Source organism: Paramisgurnus dabryanus, chromosome 12 (genome assembly GCF_030506205.2).
Source record: "Paramisgurnus dabryanus chromosome 12, PD_genome_1.1, whole genome shotgun sequence".
NCBI classification, from domain to species: domain Eukaryota; kingdom Metazoa; phylum Chordata; class Actinopteri; order Cypriniformes; family Cobitidae; genus Paramisgurnus; species Paramisgurnus dabryanus.
In genome coordinates, this window is record NC_133348.1 from 24,365,619 (window position 1) to 24,389,525 (window position 23,907).

Sequence of the window (23,907 nt, forward strand, 5' to 3'; positions counted from 1 at the left end):
ACAAAGTTACTTATAGTTAGTAAAATGTCTAAAGTGGACTATCGAAATAAAGTGTTACCTTAAGCATTTCAACAAGCAGTGTTATAACCAGCAATAACTACCCTTAACAAATAAAACCTTATTGTGAAGTTATGCAATACTATGTATCAAAAACAGATAAACAAAGTTAATGATTGTTATTATTTATGAGGTTTGTCAATTCATTGTAATATTACAACTATAAAATTAATTGCAGTTATTCCGTTTATTTTTTTATTGAACATTGTAACACCAATGGTTTCTTAAAAAAAAATTATCACATTTCTACATATGGCAATTTGCATGAATGGCATGCCATTTATAGCATTATGCAAAAGGGATCATTACACATCTCACTCAACAGTTGAAATGCAGCTTCAGATGTGTCAGTCTCTTTCATCTGAACTGTTTTAGTTTGTTCCTTTTTTTACCACTATTTCAATAAATATATATATATATATATATATATATATATATATAGGCATATCTTTAATCAACCAAATGCTTTTAATATGTGTGCATGGGTAAACTAACCTTCCCAGAAACTGAACTTCTCCTCTGTGGTGATGAGGGATAGATTTGTATTTGCCAAGATCTCCCTCTGGCCTGGTCACATTAAAACCTGCATAACGAACCCTGGGTACAAGAAACAAACACATTCGTTTATTTATGGTATCTGATAAATACTATGTGGTGACACAAAGTATTAAGTATAAACTTTAAAATTTGTTTATCACATAGATACACCTGAAAGTGCATTAGTAAACACACAACAGCTCTACATTGCTTGTTGGTTAATGCACATATGACTAACAAAAACAAACCTGTTCCAGAGGTCATCGTCCTCTCCGCCCCAGCCCCAGAATGCATTGGGAAAGCCATTGATTTTGCGGAATTGCTCGACAGTAAGTCCACTCACTCCACCGAAGAACTCATTGTAGGGAAGACTAAAAACAAACACGCACGCTTAGTATAATAAACTATAATATGTGATCACAGGGAAACATTCAAGAACTTGGAAATAAAAACATGGGGAAACAAACAAACAAAAATAAACAGAAACCTTACCATTAGGATTCACTTGTAAGCAATAGGCAACAAAGAACAAGCTATTTTATTGTATAGACTGAGACAGCACTTCACACTGGAATGAGGAAATACCCTACACATGAACTTCCTCGTAATCCCCTTAATCAAACAAACCTTTTCACCTCAGCCAGGATACGTTCATAGCAAACATCTATACGTCGGAAGGGCCGACAAAGTCGGTGAGGCAAAGCTGGGGTCAAAAATTTGTATCGGTGCACCGCTGTAAATGCTAAACCACCAAAATTTTCATGTCATGGCAGGTGCAGTCATTTTAGTCATGCTTTCTGTCATTTTCTTTAACATGAGTTATGCCTCCTTGTTTTTCCAGTCATTTCTCAGAACAGCCCAAGCAACGCAGTTAGTTCCCAGAAGTCGTTTTCGGGGTTGGTACAGGAGGCTTGCGGGGCAACTTTTGAACAACATACAGCATATCTCAAGTTTATTTTAAGTCTGTGTGGTGAGAAAGTACTTTCATGCCCTAGAGGGTTCCTCCAGAGATTTGTTTTGTGATGATCTTTTGATTAGGTACATTTTTTATCTAAACCAGGGCTCCTGACGGACAAAACCTCAAACACACCTCAACACACCAACTAAGCACAGATTTTTCGATCTGCGAGGTTCTATAGGTGCTAAATTACATCACAACAGTTTGTGTACTCTTAAACACATTTAAGACACATCATACTACACTGTGTACTCTAAAACTTTCAATACACGTGCCTATAACTGTTTCAAACGTGCACTTAGCTGCATTTCGGACCTAAAACATGAAGAATGTGATCATGCAAAAGAAAGAGACAAAAAGGAAGAGAAGAGGTGAAAAAAAGAGCATAATTTTAGCAACAGACTTTTTTCAGTGATACATGTTTTTGAATCACTTACATGTACATGTACTTATCCAGCTTCGCAGCAAAGTGTCGAGGCATCTGACCACAGCCGTAATAATTACGGTCGTTTTCCGGGATGTGATCGACGTCGTGAAACACCACACAGTCCCAGTCCAGGTCTTTCATAGCCTCTTTAAAGCCCACGTTGAACAGCATGGCACGGTTAAACGGCTGAGTACCCATCTGAAAGCACACAAACACAATGCTTCAAATACTTCGGCTGATCCTAGGTCAAAACACAGGAAGAACGGGACCTTTAAGGCAAAATACAATTTTAAACAGAAAATGTGTGCTAGTCATCTTATTAATTTACTAACCTATTGTAACCCTTAGCATTCCCGAAAAGGCTAAAAATGCCTAAAAAGGACACTAATTGTGCCTACTGTGTAGATTGTATCTTAAAAGAGTTTGCATCATTCAAATCTAAAGAATCTCAGCTTTCCAAAGACATGTGACACGTTTTTTAGGACAAGTTGGCAATTGCTCATGTACACTATACATTATAACGTACACACCTGTTCGATGACGTAGAAAGCGAACTGCAAGCGTTGGCGTTGGAGCATGGGAGCGAGATGCTGAAAAAGAATGGGAAGATGCTCGTGGCGATTTCTGAACGGGATTAGTATGGCCACCTAAAAAGAGAAAAACCAAAAAGTCCTGATGATGTCCTGAAGAAGGAAATACTCCAGCATGTCTGACATTTCCGTGTGCATTACGTTTATTTGTATTGTTTACTCAAAAGCATAATTATGCAAAAAAATGCTGACTTTGTTCTATTCAGAGATGATGTTGCTTTTATGCCACTATTACAGAAGTCCTATCAAATTGACTTTTGGCTAACCTGTAATGTAGGACAATAAAGTTTATAAGGACAAAAATCATGAGACACAACTATCTTATTAAATGTGCAAGCTGTTTTTCTCATTGTAAAAAGGTTATTTTGCACAAAAGCTAAAAAATCCTGACGCATTTCCAGCCACAGTCACATGTGGCTGATGAACTGCAGGCTGGGCCCCAAAGAAATGCTGTTTGTCAATGCGAAATTTAATTCTCATCAATGATGATGTGAGAAATACGTAGCCACCACACCTTCCAGCGTGGTTTGCAATCTTTGGGCTTCCAATGGCCTCCGAACTGAATGTCCAGATGTCTGAGCCTCAGTTCGACCTCCTCCACAGGTAGCTCCGTCATGTTAACTTCCATATGACCCTCTGCGAGAAAATGCAATGCCGTTACCAATGAGCAGAGCCAAGAAGAAAAAAAAAACGCAGACTTGTCTGCAAAGCAAATCTGCAAAGATTTTTTTTAAATAGACCATGTAACCAAAATCTGCACCACATCAAACAGCTAAGAAGCAAAACTGTAGAAGAAGCTTGAGAAGCTTGAGACCTCCACTATGATGGGTACTCCTTACAGAGAAAAACAATATTTTAAAGACCCCTTGTAGTGAAAATCAAGTTTTGTTATTAATATGTGCATGTAGTGTTGAAAAAATGCTTTAAGACAAACCATGTGCAAATTCATCCTTCCACACCATTGCTGAGAATTTTTCAAAGACAGTCTCAAAAACGTGGTTAAAAATCATTTTGGTTTCATACGTTAAAAATTTAAACAATCACATCACAGTTAAATGAGTGGGTCAGTAGTTCAAGCCATAGATATGTATGGATGCTGCACAGGGGTGGCCGGTGACAATTCTTTTTTAAGGGGCGCAAATTCAAAATATGTGCTGTTCTGGGTGTCATGTACTGGCCGTTTGGTTCATACGAGACTTGAAAAGTTTCCTGTTTGAGATTGTAATTAATTTTTTTTTTCATTTTTGTGACATGCACAACACCGCGGGTTCCACTTCACCACTGCGGGTCCGATACACCACCGCGGTTGTGCTGTGTTTATGACAACGGTCACAGCCCTACACATTATGTGTCATTTCGTGTTGATTTTATGTTCAAATAAATAAAAGGGACAACACAAGGTGTGTTAAAATGCAACAAAATGCGTTGTTCCAAAAATAACACAGAGATGTGTCTAGTTAAAGACAACACATTAAATGTGATTTCCTTAACTAAACAAAACATGTGTTGTTTTAACATATTCGTTTAAGAGTTTGGTGCCGAAACGATCACATCATTAGGGCTGTGGCGTTTTTTACCACCGCGATGGTAACACACTAATTCACTGTGGTGGTTAAAGATTGTCTGTGGGGGACGTGTGTGTGTGCATGCACATATTTGCATGCGCACATTGATGCATACAGGTCTTATATCTTATCGAGATTGTTCTTTCTTCATAGTTTGTGACATGCACACCACCTACTATGCAAGCTACTATGAAGAAAGTACTATGCCCACAAACTATGCCCTCCGCGTGTGCATAGTTTGCCCTAAACAGCAATGCTGCCTCTTACTTTAAACAGTTAACATCAGCGCTAAAAAGTTAATGCTGCAAAAGTGCAGTTAATGTATACATTGTGTGATACCGGACTTAAAAGTCGTTGCATCTATATACATATATATAAATATATATGGTCTGGGGTGTTGCAAAAGAGCGGCGAGGGGGAATCATTTGCATATTCATATTTATGGTCCGAGCTGTGCGATAGAGGAGTGGCAGGGACTAAATTGCATATTCACAGATCCGTGTATAATAAATATGGCAAGTGTGTAGATTTACATTTAAGCTGTTTTAAAGCATAAAGAAATAACTGTGACAGGTAAAACTTTTACATATGTTTTACTGATGAGCTCAAAGATGATCGACTACAGGGGGGCTTTAAAGGGATAGTTCGGCCAAAAATGATATTAAACCCATGATTTACTCACCCCCAAGCTGTCCGAGTTGCATATGTCCATCGTTTTTCAGTCAAACACATTTTCGGATATTTTAGAAAATGTTTTAGATCTTTCAGTTGATTAAATGTAATGTTACGGGGTCCACCCATAGTCCACGACCTTCAAGTCCAAAAAAAATGCGTCCATCCTTCACAAATTAAATCCAAACGGCTCCAGGATGATAAACAAAGGTCTTCTGAGGGTTATCCGCGCGGTGTTGTTGTAGAAATATCCATATTTAAAACTTTATTAATGAAAATAACTACCTTCCGGTAGCGCCGCCATCTTAGACTCCTCTGTATTCAGGAGAGAGTATTAGCGTAGTGTACGCACTTTTCTTAGTGACGTATGACAAATTCGGAGGGCAGGGGGACAGAGCAGCAGCAGAGTAGCCTCCGTAAGCTGCGTAAGCTCTCATCCTGAATGCGGACACGACTAAGATGGCGGCGCTACCGGAAGGTATTTATTTTCGTTAATATTTCTACAACAACACCACGCGGATTACCCTCAGAAGACATTTGTTTATCATCCTGGAGCCGTTTGGATTTAATTTGTGAAGGATGGACGCACTTTTTTGGACTTGAAGGTCGTGGACCCCGTAACATTACATTTAATCAACTGAAAGATCTAAAACATTTTCTAAAATATCCGAAAATGTGTTTGTCTGAAAAACGATGGACATATGCAACTCGGACTGCTTGGGGGTGAGTAAATCATGGGTTTAATATCATTTTTGGCCAAACTATCCCTTTAAGGCCAAAAAAAAACTTTTAGTAATCCGTTCCAAAATTGACTTTTAAATCCAATATTTATTATACATTCCCTGTTTTTATGCTTACAGTATTGCACCATTGCCTTGTCATCACGCTATTGCCAAACTAACCGTCAAGTTTTCATTGCTCTATGCAACTGAATCCGGCTTCTTATGAAATGTGTTTTATACCAGCATTTTATTATCCCCAAGCAACTTAATGTCATATATTTTAATCAGTACGTGCATTCTCTAGAAATAAACCCTCGACCTTGGCTTTGATAGTATCACGCCCTAACAATGAGCAACAGGAATGATAAGCACAACACTTATGAGGTTTAATTTCCTAAAAATGTGGCTTATCAGTGCCGTAGCAGCAAGGGAGTTTACTATGGCTTGGAAAGCAGCCATTAACTCAGAAAACAAACATCTTTCGCCCTTAACCTCAATGAAAACAATCTAGAAAGGTTATCAAACACCCATAGCTCTAAATTTAAATTGAGAGCTATGGGTGTTTGATAACCTTTCTAAATGAGGTGAACCGGGGGGGTGGAGGTTTATATTTTTCATGCAAATACTTACTCATAGAAGGTAAGCGTTCTGGGCAGGGCAGATTCTGAGCATAGGTAAAGTTCTCAGGGAGGTATGTGGTTGGTTGAGCAAAATATTCACTAGAGTTATTTCCATCTGGATAATCTGTTGATAAAGATGGGTAGATATTAAAGTAGAGGAACAGTCTATCATGATAACAGTGTATAGAGCAGTATGACAGCGGAGCAGTTATCATTTATGAAGGCATGTTAAATCTTACCTGTACCATTGAGGGTACTGTTCTTATTGGTGTATAGCCTGATCATGTGACCAATGGTTCGAACATTGTCTCGTAACATGATACCCTGAGCCTGTACCATGAAGAAATAGGTGTTGACTGGGGGAGAGAGAGAGAAGAGAGATCATGAATTTCCCAAATGACATTTAAAGGCAGCAAAATTGCATTATAGTATAATAGCTTACTGACACAAAATGTTGCTGAGCTTTACGGAAAAGGAGAACACCCAAAGGAAAAAAACAAGGAAAAACCCACAAGAGACAATTGTGGACATGTAAAACCGAAATTTGAATAGTAAAATAGTTTTTGTTTATTTAAATGAATTAGGTAAAAGACAGAATGCTTAATTATGAAAAAAATGTGTAGACATTTACAAAAAAAAAGACTTGTTTACACATTGCTTTCACCATGCATGGTGTCATTAAAGATCTCTTTGTCCTTACAAACCACAAGCAATAGGACAATAAGTCAGCAGCTTGGTTTCAATTCCTGGTTTTCCATTCAAAACTTATCTTTGCACTTATGTAACCCATAAGGACTCAATATATGACATGGAATCATTTTAGCTATCGATAATTTACTCCATCCGTTTAAATACAATTACTCAAAGCAAAGAAATGTCCAACATTTCACAGATATATAGAGACCAGATATATAAAAACCTCAGATTGGCAGAATGACTCTAGACCAAAGGGAAGTGGTTTGTGTTTAGCTTCACATTGTCAAATGAGACAAACAATGAGCACGCGAACATTAATCTTAGACATCACAAAATGACCCGAAGGTAGAAGAGTAAACATGTACTCTATTCTTTACCAAATGTTTGTTTTGGTTACTGTATGTAAATAACCAGTTGGCCAATACTGATGACAAGCGTTTTCCAAAATAACAATCAGCATATAATTTAGACAACATTAAAAAAAAAAAAAAAAGAGTGCGTATTCGATGTACACTGCGCAAGTTACAGACAATATATAATTTATGGCCAAAACTTTGTAGACACTTGAACACCGCACCCATGTGTGCACTAAGTTGAATGAAAAACTATGTAAATTCATAGGTCACTCAGCCCTCCGCCCTCTGCGACAGCTTTAGTTCTTTGCGGTAGCTTTCTACTGAAAGTTGGAACAGGGCTGAGGAAGTTTCTTCTATTCATAAATAACAGGATGGGTGAGGGCGACAAAGTCACACCAAGGCAGTAACCACACCTTGAACAGTTATGGGTACCAAAACATTCAGGGCTATGGATATATTAAAAACATTAAATACTGTGGGGTTCCTTATTAAGGGCGTCCTCACATTATTCAAACCGCACTCAGGCACACTAGACCCCCAAAGCCTGTTCGTTTAAGAAGTGTGATTAGGGCTTGAACGACACATAGATCGGTAACAATTACGTAATTGTGAAGATTTGCTGGAAATAAGTCGATGGGTAACATTGTTTACATTTTTAAATGATGGCAGCTTCAGCTCTGGGTGATACTGTCAATCAGGTGTTTAACCAGAAAGCCATAACGCAATCAAAAGGGTGAAAATACTTTATGCAGCCACAGACCAAATAAAATGGTGCTGTGCACACGGTGTAAAGCTGAAATGGCATGCCACAGCAGCACAACATCTATGCATAAACATCTAAAAAGAAAACATCCTTGTGCTCTCCAACCTCAAAATGACTAGACGGCAGCTTAAGCATTTGAACTATTACAGAAAGTTTTTACACAACAATAAAATGCATATATTGTGCTGAATACAGCTGCATTCACATATTTGTTTAATAAGAGCTGCGAGGTGCCTGACTGACATTGCATTGCATCTGGGAAGTATGTTGAAACAGTAAATAAAAAGCAGGGCATGTTTTTATGTTAATAAGAAGTTATGAAATAATAAGTTACTGTCACACAGTGAGCTGACAGGGCATGTGTCCACATGCACAGAAAGGCAGCTGGCAGTGCGGAGTTCCTAACTAACTTATTTCTTTGCGAATATGTGCGCAGATATTACAGAAGCTCGTCTTGTTAGGTATTCCTGGCAGTTTATTAAATATAAGAAGATCATTCTAGCTAAACTTGTTTTTTTTCTCAGAACTTTAGAAAAGTTCAATGTTAAAGTTGATGCTTATTAAGTTTGATTTATTTTTAATTTTACATATATATATTTTCCTATTTTATTGTTTAAGGTGACTTATGTCCCTTTTGCACTGTTTATGTTAGGCTGAATTTATGTTGGACTTGTTTTTATGTGATTTGTTACACTTTACTTTTATTTTTCATGTTGAAAATTTTTGTTTGTGTATTTTTTAATTGAGAAAATGCTTAAATAAAATGTTGGCATTAATGGCAGATGAAACATTTATTATTTGTTGGTGAATTATGTATTTCTAAAATAGTGTTGAGCGATATGCCCCATTTTGAGATCGTCCTATTGTCAGACTGTAAGATCACCGATACACAATAGTATCGGGGGCGGGCAGTCAGGGTTTCCCGCAGCACTTTTCAGTTGGGGCGGCCCACCTAAGCTGGGATACCCTACCACCTTAACAAGGTCGTCCAAAAAAAAAAATTCGCTGCACAAAAGGCCGTCAAGTGCATCTCTGAGAATAGCATTGACGCGTTCACACTGCAAGCGGGCACGCACCACATGGCCGAAATGAGAGAAAGACATGGTCCGTCAATGTCTGGAGGATAACTAGCCTGTTTATAAAACATTTAATTCATTAATAATCTAGTATTTGTTAATTCTCTGTCATAATTTCTTCAAAATTGAGTTTTATTTGAGTTTTTTTAAATAAAAATATTTTCATCATGATGCAGACGCCCGCCCCTTTGATTGCCACGCCCCCGGCCCGCCCACCTGCACAACCCTACCACCTTAACTAACACATTTTCTGCGGGAAACCCTGGGGCAGTAGTTTACCAATTTATTTATTTGTTCATTTTTTACTAATTTATGACAAGTCATTTGATTGGTGGACAAAAATGAAACATTCTTTTTTTGTTTTTTTAAGGGCAACAGTGTCATGACCGTAACCTTCGTAAAACTGATGCCATGAATCCGAGCACATCATTAAAGCACAGTCACTCTGAAATGTCCTGTGTGCCAGGAAGTGGGTAAACACACTCGATGGTTTTAAACCCCTGCGTGCCAACCTCTCATGCCAAAATGTTAGAGCCGCGTGAATTACAAGCTCATGTGCAAGGAAGAGTCGCCAATTGCGCGACCACTCACCTGATCATCTGCCTCCGTAATCCACGCACCAAACGACTCATAATAAACAACACAGACATTAGCATGGGTTCCATAGTTAAGAGAGTGCTCTAGACTTTAAGGACAACCTGGGCTTAGCCCGGCTGGACCTAGCTGAGGATTATATATATATATATATATATATATATATATATATATATATATATATATATATATATATATATATATATATATATATATATATATATATATATATATATATATATATATATATATATATATATATACATACACACACACACAGTACATAAAAGGTGTTATTATAGTAGACAACAGACTACATTAGACTTGAATTAGACAACAAACTACATTAGACATTATATTTCATAATTTTATGAATAAAAAAAGTGTTTGGTGTACAGCTCTGATATCAGAACAGATCACAGACAGGTGTATGGACATGATTTTTTTTAAATCCATGACATCAACTCAGAAACTTTCTGAAAAACTCAGTGAGGACTATCCTAATACTCCTAATCCTAATATTCCTGATGCATTTAAATATGAAAGTGCTTCATTGATTAACTTTCTCAAGCACAAATTAAAGTTGGCTCTGAATAATGGTTACCAATGTCCATGCCTGATCCTGACATAGGCCTATCTGCTCCTGCTGCTGGCTCCTCCTCCTCTGTTTGTAGCCCAGCCAGGTTTATATATGTAGGACTAAGCTTATATTTAAGTTTGCAAACATGAATTCTTACCCTTTGCCTTTCACGCAAAACCTAGGGTATGGCAAAAATTCTTTGTACAAGAAGGCCATTCTCAAATAACGAATCTATGAAACCAGCATACCAGCAAGACCAGCATTTGTTGTGTTTTGGTGCTGGTATGCTGGTGACCACCAGCTAAACCAGCATCAAACCAGCATAGACCAGCATAATTCCCATGCTGGTCCATGCTGGTTTGATGCTGGTTACAATTCCCAGTGGAACAGAACATGTTTATTTGTTCATAGAGAACAAATCATATTACTTCTGGAATAATGTATGCAATATGCATAGCGCGAGTGTTGGTGAGAACCGTGAGTCTGTTTAAATGTAAAAAAAAAACGGATTTTACTTGCGAAAATAAAGATAATAACAGCAGCGGTCATCAGGAGAGCTCCTGCAGGGGGAAGCCCACTATTATAGATTGTGTTCGACTTCAAGCTGCGCTGCAAGAACGACAGGTTGATGACATCAAAGTACCACAAGGGTGAGTCGAGAAATCATCGGAAGAGTTTGCTGATATTATCGGCCGATATGGGCTAATTGCATTTATATCGGCATCGGCGTTTATAACAGCTGATAAAACATAAGAAACAGTCTCTCCCCACCAGAGGGAGGTCTGCAACTCCTCAGTTGACAACAGCGCCAGAAATCCACTACAGAAGAAAGCTATCTATATTTTTCGTTCACACATAGCACTTACCGGTAAATTACTTTCAATTTACAACCGGTCTTACAAGTAAATTGGGAAATTTACCGGAAAGGTCTGAAATTAACACCCGCCAGCCGCAAAATGCGGGTAGATTTTCCGTTTGGCGACTAAATTCAAAAGGCTACCCGCCACCCTGGCGGGTGATTTTCATACCAAAATATTAATGCAATATAATGTGTTTGCCAGTAACTAATCTGGGGACGAGGTGAGCTAGCCACAGAAAGCCTCTACGCTCAAAGTCTCGCACTAGAGATCGTCTGTTGATAGCTAGTATTGCAGGTAACTTGCGGTCTGCAGCTATCTGCTGCATATCAGCTGATATGTGGCGACATTTACAAGGAGTTGAAACGAAAACTCACAGACGAAAAGGGGGATGAGTTAAATAAAAGTAAAAAGTAAAAATAGAAAGTTTTGTGAGAAATGGAGGGATGGAAAAATAAAGTTTCAAGAGGCTGGCTACAATATGATTCTGACGCTGTCGTGATGAGTTGTTTAGTGTGTCACCAGTATGCTTAAGATAAAAACAGAAACCACTAGGGGTGTGACGGTCATTATATAACCGTGAGACCGACGGTTATAGTTGAACACCGTCATTAGAACTCTATAACCGCCAAAACCGTGTTATTAAAATATTTTTTAAAACATTTTTTATCATAAAGAATTTTTAAATACTAATTTAAAAAAACTGTTAACAGTCTGTGTTACACGCCCCCTCACGTTCTCACGCAGTGAAAAATACAGAGCGGAGCAGACACTGACAACGCGCTGACATACAGGACAGACCAGGTTACTTTTCGGTTACTTTTGAGATTAAACATATTACACAAAGTCTCGCCTTTCAAATCATCTCTTCCTTCTAGTTAATTTATAGCATCAAATAAACACGAATGACCATGAGAAGGAATGTTGTTTTAACCGCGGAAAGGCGTCAGTACACTCCGCTTTTCAAGTTCAAATCCTCCCTTGCTAATCTACTAACTCTCTTGAACGCACATTCACTGCTAGTTGTCTTGCTGTTAATTTTAAAGAAACGTAGAGCAAGTAGCTAATCAGTTTCTAGTTTATTCAAACGCCGGGTGAGCACTGTGCAGCGCATCTGCGGAGAGCGTTTGCTGCGCGTGGCCATTTTGCTTTAACACCGGCTGCATTTAATAACAATCTCAAGTTCACATTACTTTCTTTTAACTGGATTTATGAGCAAAATCTCTTCAATACGCTTTTAATCCACATTGTTTTCGTGCTGTTCTGGTCCGTGTAATGACAGATATAGACACAATTACAGACATAAAAAGCCCAATGCACAAATCTGTTTCTCTGTAGATTATTAAAATAGATGATAGATAGAGGATTAATTTATGCTGGGCAGAGAGTGACAGCGCAGTCTTCTGGCAACAGTGTGTTTTTTAAATATTTCATTGATTTCTGTTAAATTGTTCAAAGTTATTACTGTTTAAAACACACTTGGCATCACATTCATGATTTTATGGTAAAATGACACTTTCCCATCCATCCACGAGCATTTAAACGAGCAAAACGCCCCCCACCGACGGTTATGTGACGAACCGTCACATTTGACTCACGTCATAACCGTCATCACCAATTCTGAAACCGGCACACCCCTAGAAACCACTAATTTGTCATCGGATAAAAAAAACGATGAAACTTACTTGAGAACATTTGTGACCATGAATATACAGCAAATGAAATTAATGTACATGTGACAAAAAAAGGCTGTTTATTATTCTGGCCGGTAAAAAATATGCTTGGCTGGTGGATTTTTTCATCTACCAGTGCCCGTGGCAGGTGAGCCAAAAAGTTAATATCGGACCCTGCACATGACCTGTTAACTGCAAATGTTTTGATTCAGACTGCACAAAGAGAAGGGGAGAAGATATACGGGTCCGTTGTGAATGTGTCTGTGAGAACAAATATAGTGTAGTTACAGTAACTACAGTAGGTGCGTCAGAAATGATTAAACCAGAGGGGACATGTATTAAAATTTATTTACAGTACACAGACTGTTAAAACCAGCTTCAACTGGAATTAAGTAAAAGTGTTAAATGTTTAAAACCAGACAGTTAGTTTGATAATTAAAAATTTTTATACTTTTGATGTGCAATTGTTTAGTCATTGAGGCTGTAATCTAAGGCTTTTTTTAACATAATCCCTTCTGGTAAATGGTTTATACAGCCCACATACATAGAACAGGAAGATATTTTGCTATTGAATGTTGTGTAAGTGCAGTTTATAGGAAATGGGTCTAATATCCAGTTTATTTTAAAAATCAAAATATCGGCTTATAAATCTGCTCTTTTCGAGTTAATATCGGCATCGGCCCCCCCAAAATCCATATTGATCGGGCTCTAGACAGCAGTAACTTTAGTTGAGAGCTAGGGCTGGGCGATATGGAGTGAAAATTATATCTCGATATATTTTGCTATATCTCGGTGGCTTTGCATGAAAAATACCCTCCCCAAAAAACTACTGCAAAACAAATATGTCAAAATCCACAAGGTCTTTTTTTATTGAAGTGCAAAGAGGTAGTTCACGTAGGAACAAAGAGCTTCTGCAACATTTAAATGTATAGTTTACCCCAAAATGAAAATTCGGGCATCATTTACTCACCCTCATGTTGTTACAAACGTGTATAAATTTGTTTGTTCTTATGAACACAAAGAAAGATATTTTGTAACCAAACCATTCATGGACCGCATGTTCTATAGCATTCGTTTTTTCCACTATGGAAGTGAACGGGGTCCAATAACGGTTTGGTTACAAACATTCTTCAAAATATCTTCCTCTGTGTTCATAAGAACAAAGAAATTTATGCGGGTTTTTACCAACATAAGAGTGAGTAAATAATGACAGACTTGAAGGAGTGGAAGATGAGGCAAGTTATTCATTTATTAGTAGAGACCTATGATTTTCGCGATGCGGATAACGCGGACGGAATCATGGAATCCAAATGCACGGAAACATTTTCTTGTGTGTAATGTTGGACGCGCAAACAGGGTTCGTCAAACACAGCAGACACAGGTGCGTGCAGTATACTTTACTTTCATTCAGCGTCCGCCCAGCTTTAAAAGTATATTTACAGGACATTCACAAATTCAGGAAACTGAGGAAAAGCAGCAGATCCAACACTGCAGTGAATATAGTGTTTGGGTATGTGCGCTCCCACAGCAACGTGACAGTCTTGACATCCATTTATCAGCGTGTATAGCTCGTATATGTATAACACACGCGTGATCACTGAACTAAGTTTTCTTTCTTGTTTAAGTGAACATAAACAGCTGTTACTCAGTATATTGAAACTTAAAGCAGTCTGTCTTGGGTCTTAAAGGGACAGTAGTTTGCTGCTTTTGTGTCAGAAATGTGTTGATTTCATAACAAATAGATTTACATTTAATACAGATGCATTAAAACAAGATTTTAGTTTTTGTATTTGTCATGTTCTGAATAAAAAGTAGTTTAAAACCATTATTAACTGTCTGGTTTTTACAATTTTCATTCAGGAGCAAAAATCTGCCTTTAAATTTGACAGGAGTAAAGATTTGTTATTTATCATGATAATTATCGATATCGACTGATATGGAAAACATTTTCTCGATAATTTTTTGGGTCATATCGCCCAGCCCTAGTTGATTCCGTGACGGGCGCCGCCGTGTTAAAAGAGACAACACGCGAGGGGAGGGGGAACAAAAGCAAGGAGGTAGGGGCGAGCACAGCACACAGAGAAGGCAAAGAAGCAAAGTGGCGAAATCAGAATTTAATATAAACATTATATCGATATATACGATATGTCAAAATCCATTTCGAGTTTAAAAAAAATATCGATATAGTTTGAAAATCAAGATATCGCCCACCCCTAAGATAACATATGGTGTAGACCTTACACACGACTTTAGTCCCTCTTAATGTCTATTGTGGTTACACCCTGTCTCACACAGTTCTTATTTAAAAGCATTTAAATTCCTGTCTGGACATTGTGCAGACCAGTCAGGTTCAACCAAACTAAGTAAACATTTTTTTACCGACCTTTGTGCACAGGGACATTATCATTAAGAGAAAAGGGGCTCATTCTTCAGTAAATGTTTGTCTAGGGAGATTACAGGGTAGCATGGTCGATTTTATGCACCTGTTGGTATCAGGTGTAACTAAAACAGCCAAACCCATTCATTAGACGATGCACTCATTCATATCACGTGTGTGTGTGTGTGTGTGTGTGTGTGTGTGTGTGTGTGTGTGTGTGTGTGTGTGTGTGTGTGTGTGTGTGTATTAATAATTTAACATGTTAAAACATAATAATACATTAATCAAAGAAATCCCTGCACCTTTTAATTCTGGTATTTCAAGAACCATTGCCAAAGTGTGGAATGATTGATAATTTAATTTAAAATCTATTTTACTTCCTTAACATTCACAATCCTGGTGTGTGCATGTCTATGTATTTATATAAATACCTCATATGCTTTTTTATATAAATGTCATCTGCTTAGTCTGGTCAAAAAAAAAAACAATATCTACTCTGTATACTTGCCAGTCACTCCTTAAAGAATGAGCTTTGCTATGCAGAATCAGCAAAACGTATAACCACAGCTATTGCATTACCACCGATGATACAAATCTTCAAGCCAGATGTAAGCAGCAAGCATCCCATTTGAGAAAATATTAACTCCGGGCCTAGAAACGAAAACATCTCGGCTCTTCCCGACTGCCCCAAGCTCATAGATTAGACACAGTCCAGTGGACACCAGTTTGAAAACAGTAAGGAATAAACAGGATCTTTCTTGTGCACTTATTATACAAACACAGCAAAAGCTATTAAACAGAAATTTGCTTTTTGTGTTCCTGTGTAGTGGCATGTGTTGGAGCGTTGCCTGGACTTCTAGAGAAACGCACCAAACGCAGGGACAGCAACCTGATCTGTTAAATGTCACCCACGTTTTTAGGAGAACCTCAACATGGATTCCAAGAAGGAAGTAGAATTCCTCAGATTTCCCTGACGGCTACAAAAACATTTAACTGTAGCAATGTTATATTCGTGTAGTCATGGACACAAGCAAACAGTAAAATAAGGCTTCACGTTTGTTGTATGGGTATCCTAGTAAAGCTCTAAGGAAGAGAGGTGCGGAAAACAAATGGAAGACAAATTATATCGGTCACACTTTATTTTACGGCATCACTGTTACAGTGTAATACATTTAAGTACTAAGTAATAATCATTAACAACATGTACTTACTATAGGCTTGGGTTAGGATTAGGGTTTGGTTTAGGGTTAGTTGCATGTAACTATAATTAACTGTTATTACTATAATAATTACAGGTAGCATGTGTAACAAAGACACCGTAAAATAAAGTGTTACCGTTATCTCTTAGTTTAGATTTACTACTATGGTATCCATGACAGAAGCCAAGTTAACTACTATGGTATCTGTGACAGAAGCCATGCGGATATTCTTCTGTGGTCACTCACGTTTCACTACAAATACCACTAAAGTATTTACTTAAAAAAAACTTACTAAATAAAGCTCACAAATAAATGAATAAATCAGCCTCTTTTGTGGAGTTTACAATACTAGAAGTTAACTTAAAACAAGAGGCCATTTTTCAACATCTCCAAAATCTTGTTGTTTTTTTGTTCAACATGTGTGGTAAAATGTTGAGTTGACAAATTATATTGTCTAAAAAAACTAATTTAATTTGTTCATTAAAGACAGCCCTTCTCAATGAGGAGACCGGGGCCCGCTAGGGAGCATCAATGGGACTTGAAATAATTTAAAATATGGCAAAAAAGCAAGAATAACAAAAGCTAAACTAAATAAAAATCAAAACTTTGAAAACAAATCAATTAGGTGTGCCTAATTGTCAAACAATTCAAAATACCACGGTTACCACAGACATTGGTCTGGTGGTTATTTCAACACTGTTGACAAGTCAGGTGTGTGTTTATTTAAAAATAATGCACACCCGTGGAACATTTCTTAACCAATCAGAATAAAGCATTCAACAACCACGTGCCATACATCTTTCTAATCATGCCAAACTATAAAATATTGTACTGGGTAGAAGTTGTGAGTGGGGGTTTGCAACAGTTTTGTTTTAGACAATGTAAGAAGCTTTAATGTCAAAAAAGGTGAAGACCCACTAATGTAAGTGGGGTCTATCACACTGCTTGTTTCTAAACCGAGCGAGCTGACTAATATATAAACACTGGTTTTAGACATAATGGGCGTATCAGCAGCACTACTCTCTCATCTCGAGTCGGATAAATGTGCCTACGGATTCCAAAACGTTAACCTTTCAGTGACTGTTGAGACACTTCCCATGTCACTAAGGCTCATTTGTCAGGTGAGCAATGAAAAGCGATTTTCAGTTAACAGTGACTAAACCCACCGATCACATTCCTCTTAATCATTCAAATGAGTCATACTGGCGTGAGATCGTGTTTACCTATTCCGGGGGCCACATAGATGAAGTAGAGGCAGGTCGTTGACAAGGAGAAGAAGAAGATGAAGGCCATTAAGGAGCGGTTGGACAACCGCATCAGCCGCCTCCAATTCAACATTTTATACGTCCTAGCAGCTGTCCGTCAATCCCATAAAAACGCGCAGATCGAAGTGAAGAGACGTTGTTTTGACGCGGTGAAACGGTCATCGGTTAGAACGCGGCGGTAAATCTGGGAGCTACTAAAGTCCGCATCATTCATTCAGCCGTACGCAGCGGATGCTAGGCCGCACTGCTCCCTCGCTCTCCCGACAAAGTCAAGAAATTTCCAGATCAGAAAAATAAATAAATAATAAAACGTTCACGGGCCTGCATCAAACGGAGTCTGGGCTCGGCGTATGGTCAATGCGGTGCATTTTTTCTTCGGTTGGTTTTCACGTAGATGCTTTAGGACTCCTGTATATTTCAATCGCGGACACGCCTCGTCGATGATGATGATGATGTTTGGAAATGATGAAGGGAGCAAAATGATGGTGAGGAGGGACCAGCCCTTCCTTTTCCCCCTACCCTCACTCTTTCGAAAACCCCCTCGCGTCAGCAGTCAGTTATCCGGCTTAATGATATCCGAAACGACAGGGTAAAACGGAAGTCAACCACCGTAGGAAATACCGATAACCGAGATGAGAGTCGAAAAAAACGTGACGGACTCGACCGGTGATTCCTACGATTATGGTTCTGCTGTCGGTGCAGGTGCAGACACCGTTTCCGGTAGGCGTGACTTACCAAAATGGCCGTCAGCCAAAGGCGTCATGGCTCGCGGTTGAGAGGTTTTTCAAAATAAAAGTGTACATTGACCAAACGAAGTTAAGAGTTTGGTGATAAAAATTCAAGAAACACTCTCAGCTTCTAAAACTCTGACAAAGTATAGTTACATTTCCATTTAATAAAGTTATTTAAATTAATCGTATCTACAGAGATATGTTTTTTAAAGTATAATAAAATCGATAAAGCGCACAATGTCAGCATTAAAGCAAACAATGAGCACCACAATTTTTTATTGGCTTTTGTCTACTAGTGAAACATGCAAATGTTTGGAGAAAAAAGTCAGGAATAACACCACACATTATGACATGAACATAAAAAATGAAGTGGTAGTATAGCATATATATATATATATATATATATATATATATATATATATATATATATATATATGTATATATATATATATATATAATTTTATCTAAACAGGAAATACTTCATCCAGGTTTATCCTGGTAAGCATTTTGTCCCAGACTGAGTAGTCCTTGAATGCTTAATAAATTGTTTTAAACTTAGGGAAAGGAAACTCATTAACTTATATTTAGGTTAACACATGGTGACACATACATATAAATGTATATATTTACAGTGTACCTTTTTTAGATTTTAAACTTAAAATGTGGAATTTATTTTACGCTGAAACAAGAAATCAGGTATGAATATTTACTATAAAATTCTTAAAATTTTTAAAACAAGATTGAGCAGTCTTAAAGGGTTGTAATTTTGTGATTAATAAAAACCCATTAAACGCTTGCAAAGAAACTAATAAAGAGGCTAATCTTTAAAGCAAGGCCTTGAATCAAGTCAACCTACATCCAAGGTCGTCCCAAGGTTCTGTGCAAAAAATGATGTAGATTGCATATTTTACAACAGAGGCTTGTGGGCTTGTTGGATGAATTCCAGCCAGCATCTGCAGCTTTTGCAACTGATATTTTCATAAAGATCTACGAAGGTGACATTGGGGAAATTATACGACATAATTTTTGCAATAAGCTATTGTTAGGATATGACTTGTAATGCTTGCTTTTATTGAATAGATTGGAAACAAGCATCTAATTGTAGTAATAATTTTCCATTTAGCTAAAGCTTTTAATCTAATGTAATTTACAGACCAACTGAAAAGTCCCTTTATAGAAATGGAGGTTTATGTGCCTAAATGGGAAACAGATAATAAGGAAAGACTTCTATCACTGACCTCTTACTGCATTCAAGGAAACACAATAAATTATAATTGCTATCAGCGATACACGACTCTTCTGATATGCGATACAGGTAAATAGGTGTACTGATCTTTTAATCAAATAATCCAGGGTAAAGACACAGCCTTTGATAATACATTATTGTCTGTTTACACTCAGAAAGCCTGAAAACCTACACCTGATACCATCCAGCTTTATTCACACCTCAGCTTAAACAACCATTATTTATTCATGATCATGAAACATCTACACCAACAGCTTTATGTGGTTAGGTGAGATAAGGGTGCAGGATTTGGCAGTGAGACAGGTGCCGCCATGCAGATTGTGCCAAACCAATAAACACATATAAAAGAGAGGTGTTCTTTTCTGTTCTTGTTTTAATATTTAAATACAAATAAACACTGGCCACTTATTCAAGTTATGCAAGTTACTTTATTTTAAGAGTTTAATGGCAAAAAAAATGTATAAAAATAAATGTGACATGTATTAAATACATGTACTGTATTAAAAGCATCTTTGGCTGCATGGTTCAATAAAGGCATTTAACATCCACAAAAGCTTTTTAATGCACAAAAGGTTATTTGTATTGGGGGGAAAAATGAAAACGGAAAAACATTGGATAGGATTACTGGTATAAAGAACAGATAGATAGATGAATGAATGGATGAATAGTAGCACTGTTTGCTAAATTTAACATTGTATTTCAGGCTTCTGACCTATAGATGGAGCCACTGCTCACTATGAATGCCATAGCTCTTTATGTCGCTTTGTTGTACAACTTTATCAATGAGCTATCATCTTCCCTTTAAACCTTAAAACATAAATATTAGATTAACTTGCAAATTTCTAAATGCTTTAGTAAACATTAACTTTATCTTAAGAGTTAGGCTATCATTTAATTGCTTTTTGTTTTGATAAGGCTGAAGAAAGGCCATCCTTTCCTTTTCCAAAGCTGTTGTAAGTGAATAGACAATACCACCATGATGCATAAAACAATGCAAAGATTATATGTCCATGAGTTTAATTTCATTGACTGCACACAACATCATAGGGCAAATAACAAAGGCATTAGTCTACCAATAATACAGTTACCTGTTAAATGCAATGGTTAATTAAAATGAATGAAAGCGCAGCGTTTTGTTTAAAAAATGCCAATAGCTGGCTTTTTTTCTGTGCTGAAAGCTGCAGTTTTTCCATGCTCAGGGGGTGTGGACACCAAAGCTTTTAAACGCGGCTGAAAACGCCAGGTGGACGCCGACTGGCAGCTTTTTTCCACTGAAAGGGGAAAAACCACCGAGCGTTGGCTTTTAGCACAAAATAAAAGTAAAACGCCAGCTGCTGGCTTTTTTGAAAAAACGCAGGGCTTCTATTGGAAACAATTGAAAACATACGCCGGCCGCCGCGTAAACTGTGGTGTGCACGCCCCCCCGCATCGTACAATGACTGATAAACAAAGCAGAAGTATCACAGCAACCAAAGCATTCAGCTGAAGAAAGCTGGCAGTCGCCATCGGCCTGGCACTTTCAGCCGCGTTTAAAAGCTTTGGTGTGCACGCCCCCTAAAGTTCATATAATTTAAACTCTATTTCGTGTTTACTTTCGCCTGCTTCAATCCTGCGACAGAACAAGGTAAACAAATCTTTCAGGTTATAAAAGTAATTGTTAATTAAAAGGCACCCGGATACAAAAAAATGGCATCTCCTGCAGTAAATGTTTCGGATCCACCCACATTTTTTGCTTACGACCCCTTTAGAATGATTTTACAGTAAATCAGAAAATAATTACTTGAGCTGGGTTTTCACATTTTGGTTCACATATAAAGTACAATATAGTTTTATTGTGTAGGGGATTCAACTTGATCCCCAAGGTACAGGAGGTGCTACTGCACTAGTAAACATATTTGTCCTTAACCTCAAGGTGTTGGTGATGAACATCTCACTGAGCTCAGTCAGCAAATTCTGGATCTCTGCGAACTCAGAAAGCCCCTGCACAAGTTGTGCTTTTGCCAAGGTTAATGGAAGCAACTAATCCCGGCTGTAGCTCCACTTGAAATTAAACCTCCATAAGAGCTGCAGCAGCTGATGCAGTGCTGGAATATGATGAGTAAATAAATAATGTCATGTGTGGGGAGGACAACAACCCAGTCGTAGACAGCTTTTAACAAGACTTTATTAAACACCCTCAAGTGGGCAAACAATGATGATAAATTAATCAAACTTAGCAGGATGAGACAAAAAACACACAACGACACCAAGAGATGCACAACAACCCAGCACAAGGGCATTAAATAGGAGAGGAAATAAACTAGGTAACGAGGGCAGGCAGGTGGAGGGCATGAACTAATAATTGGATAATTAACAATAGGGGGCAGGGTCAAGACACAAGACAGGAGAGCACATGGCACCTAAAACACACACAACAACCATGTGCTTCCATACAAAACATGGCTCTGCCATGATCCTGACACAAAACTAGGAAAAGCATAAACAAGAGGCAGGATCATGATTCATGACACAATACGGTAATACAATTATTTGTATGTGATGCAAGTTCTGTACCTCCAGTTTCATAATGCAAAGCAAAAAAGACAAGGGTAGGTAGCCTAGACTTAACATATCTGTCAGCTTTGTTTCTGTAAACCCATTGCTGTTACACAGTGCCAAAACACGTTTTCTTGTGTAGAAATAAGGAAATCATTGTTTTTCAACAGTTGATGCATGTTTTGTATCAACTGTTAAAGGCAAGAGAATACATAAAGTTGCATAAATAAATTAATAAACTGATGCATCACTTTTCCACAGTCTAAACAAGACCTGTACAGCACTCAGCAGGACACAGTAATACAATAATTCATCTTATTACACAAACAAGACACACAAAAGAAAAAGAAGGAATTATAGAAAGAATTTTCATCTGTATTTCTCTCGTACATCACGTGTGTGCAGGCGCGCGTTCTGATTTGTATTCTGTGCTGGTCTCGTCGCCACAACAGCCGATCTAAATTTAGCCTCACGTGAAGCGGTAGCACCAGGGGAGTTCTGAAGCTCTAAAAATATCACTCTGTTCAAGCTTCCCAATCACTTTTTTCCGTGTCTTGATTATTTTTTTGACGTTGTCAACTCGTCATTTCTCGATTCTTGAGGCACTTTCCCCTCATTTCTTAAACTAAGGATGTTTGTCATTAGCAATTTATACTTATTCCATGAGCATTTTATTATCCAAATTTTTTTTGGTCAGTTGTGTCACTTCCCCATTTTCTTTTACATTGATGTCTCATCTCTGTTTCGTCTTCAGTTGTTCAGGTATATCACTCCAAAATGAAAATCCTTTAATTGCTTAAAAACGTTGATAACCTAACAACACTGGCCCCTATTGACTTTCATTGGAAACAAATTACATTTCCCAAATATCTTCTTTTGTGTTTCACAGAAGAGTGTGATAAAGATCTTATATGTGACGTCATCACTGCTATGCTAACCCAATATATATAATGTTGCTTTCTTTTGGTTTATCGGCCCCTTGTGTTGCATGTTTTAAATGAATTCTATTCCTCTTAGGTTGGGAGTAAAGTTATTAAAGACTTAAAGTTAAAAGTTCTTTGGGTTGGCACTTCTTTTTCTGAGGGGCGCAAATTCAAAATGTGTGTTTGGAGTGTCGTGTGTGGCTTGTTATGTCAAAATATGTGTTTGGTGCATCATGTGAACATGGGCATTGTGTCAAAATACATGCAAACGGGTTTATAATAAAAGAGACATGCTCACATGCACAAAATCCTCGCAAGACACTAACTTAACCAAACTCTGATTACACATGAGGTTAACCTTGAACCTTTTTTGAACCCTGGGGAGAATTAGTTATGCTGTTGGAAGTTTACACATAGTTTATTTATTTTTGCTGACTGGTGCAATGATTTCTTTGTTGAAGTGAGGGCAAAGTGTGCACTGACTCAAGTGCCAAGTTTTTGTTAAATTGTATACCTATATATTTTTTTTCTTTGCACTTTTATGTAGGCTACAATATTCTCTACCTCCACCAGAGCCAATAAACACCCCTTTTCTGGAAAGAAATCTTGGGTACACACTGGGCCTTCCTACCATCTGTCCTTGACCCTAATCAGAGCATGTTACGTCGAAGGCCCTTAGTTTCAAGTCATGTTCTCTATTCACACTTTAAACAAAAATATAAAATAAGTAAGGAATAATTGACGACGGGCCATTCAATTATAAGAAAATAATGCACACCCAAGGTGCAATGCGGCACAACGCGAAGTGTGCATTACACCGCAGGTGTGCATTATCTTCAAATAATTCAAAGGACCGAAGTCAATTATTCCTCTTATACAACGGTTACC

The 23,907-nt window shown here is 37.7% G+C and overlaps 1 protein-coding gene across 1 annotated transcript in view; it reads right to left on the reverse strand.

The window, feature by feature from the left end:
* The window catches only part of b4galt6 (UDP-Gal:betaGlcNAc beta 1,4- galactosyltransferase, polypeptide 6), a 26,617-nt gene extending 8,319 nt beyond the window's left edge, over positions 1-18,298 (reverse strand). The window contains exons 1-8 of the mRNA XM_065257284.2: positions 17,543-18,298; positions 6,388-6,504; positions 6,159-6,272; positions 3,084-3,205; positions 2,510-2,626; positions 1,990-2,177; positions 843-965; positions 553-654 (exon numbers count right to left, since the gene is read on the reverse strand). Coding sequence (XP_065113356.1) covers positions 553-654; positions 843-965; positions 1,990-2,177; positions 2,510-2,626; positions 3,084-3,205; positions 6,159-6,272; positions 6,388-6,504; positions 17,543-17,657 — 998 coding nt within the window. The 5' untranslated portion in view covers positions 17,658-18,298. The remainder of the gene's footprint in view (positions 1-552; positions 655-842; positions 966-1,989; positions 2,178-2,509; positions 2,627-3,083; positions 3,206-6,158; positions 6,273-6,387; positions 6,505-17,542) is intronic.
* Between the last annotated feature and the right edge of the window lie 5,609 nt (positions 18,299-23,907).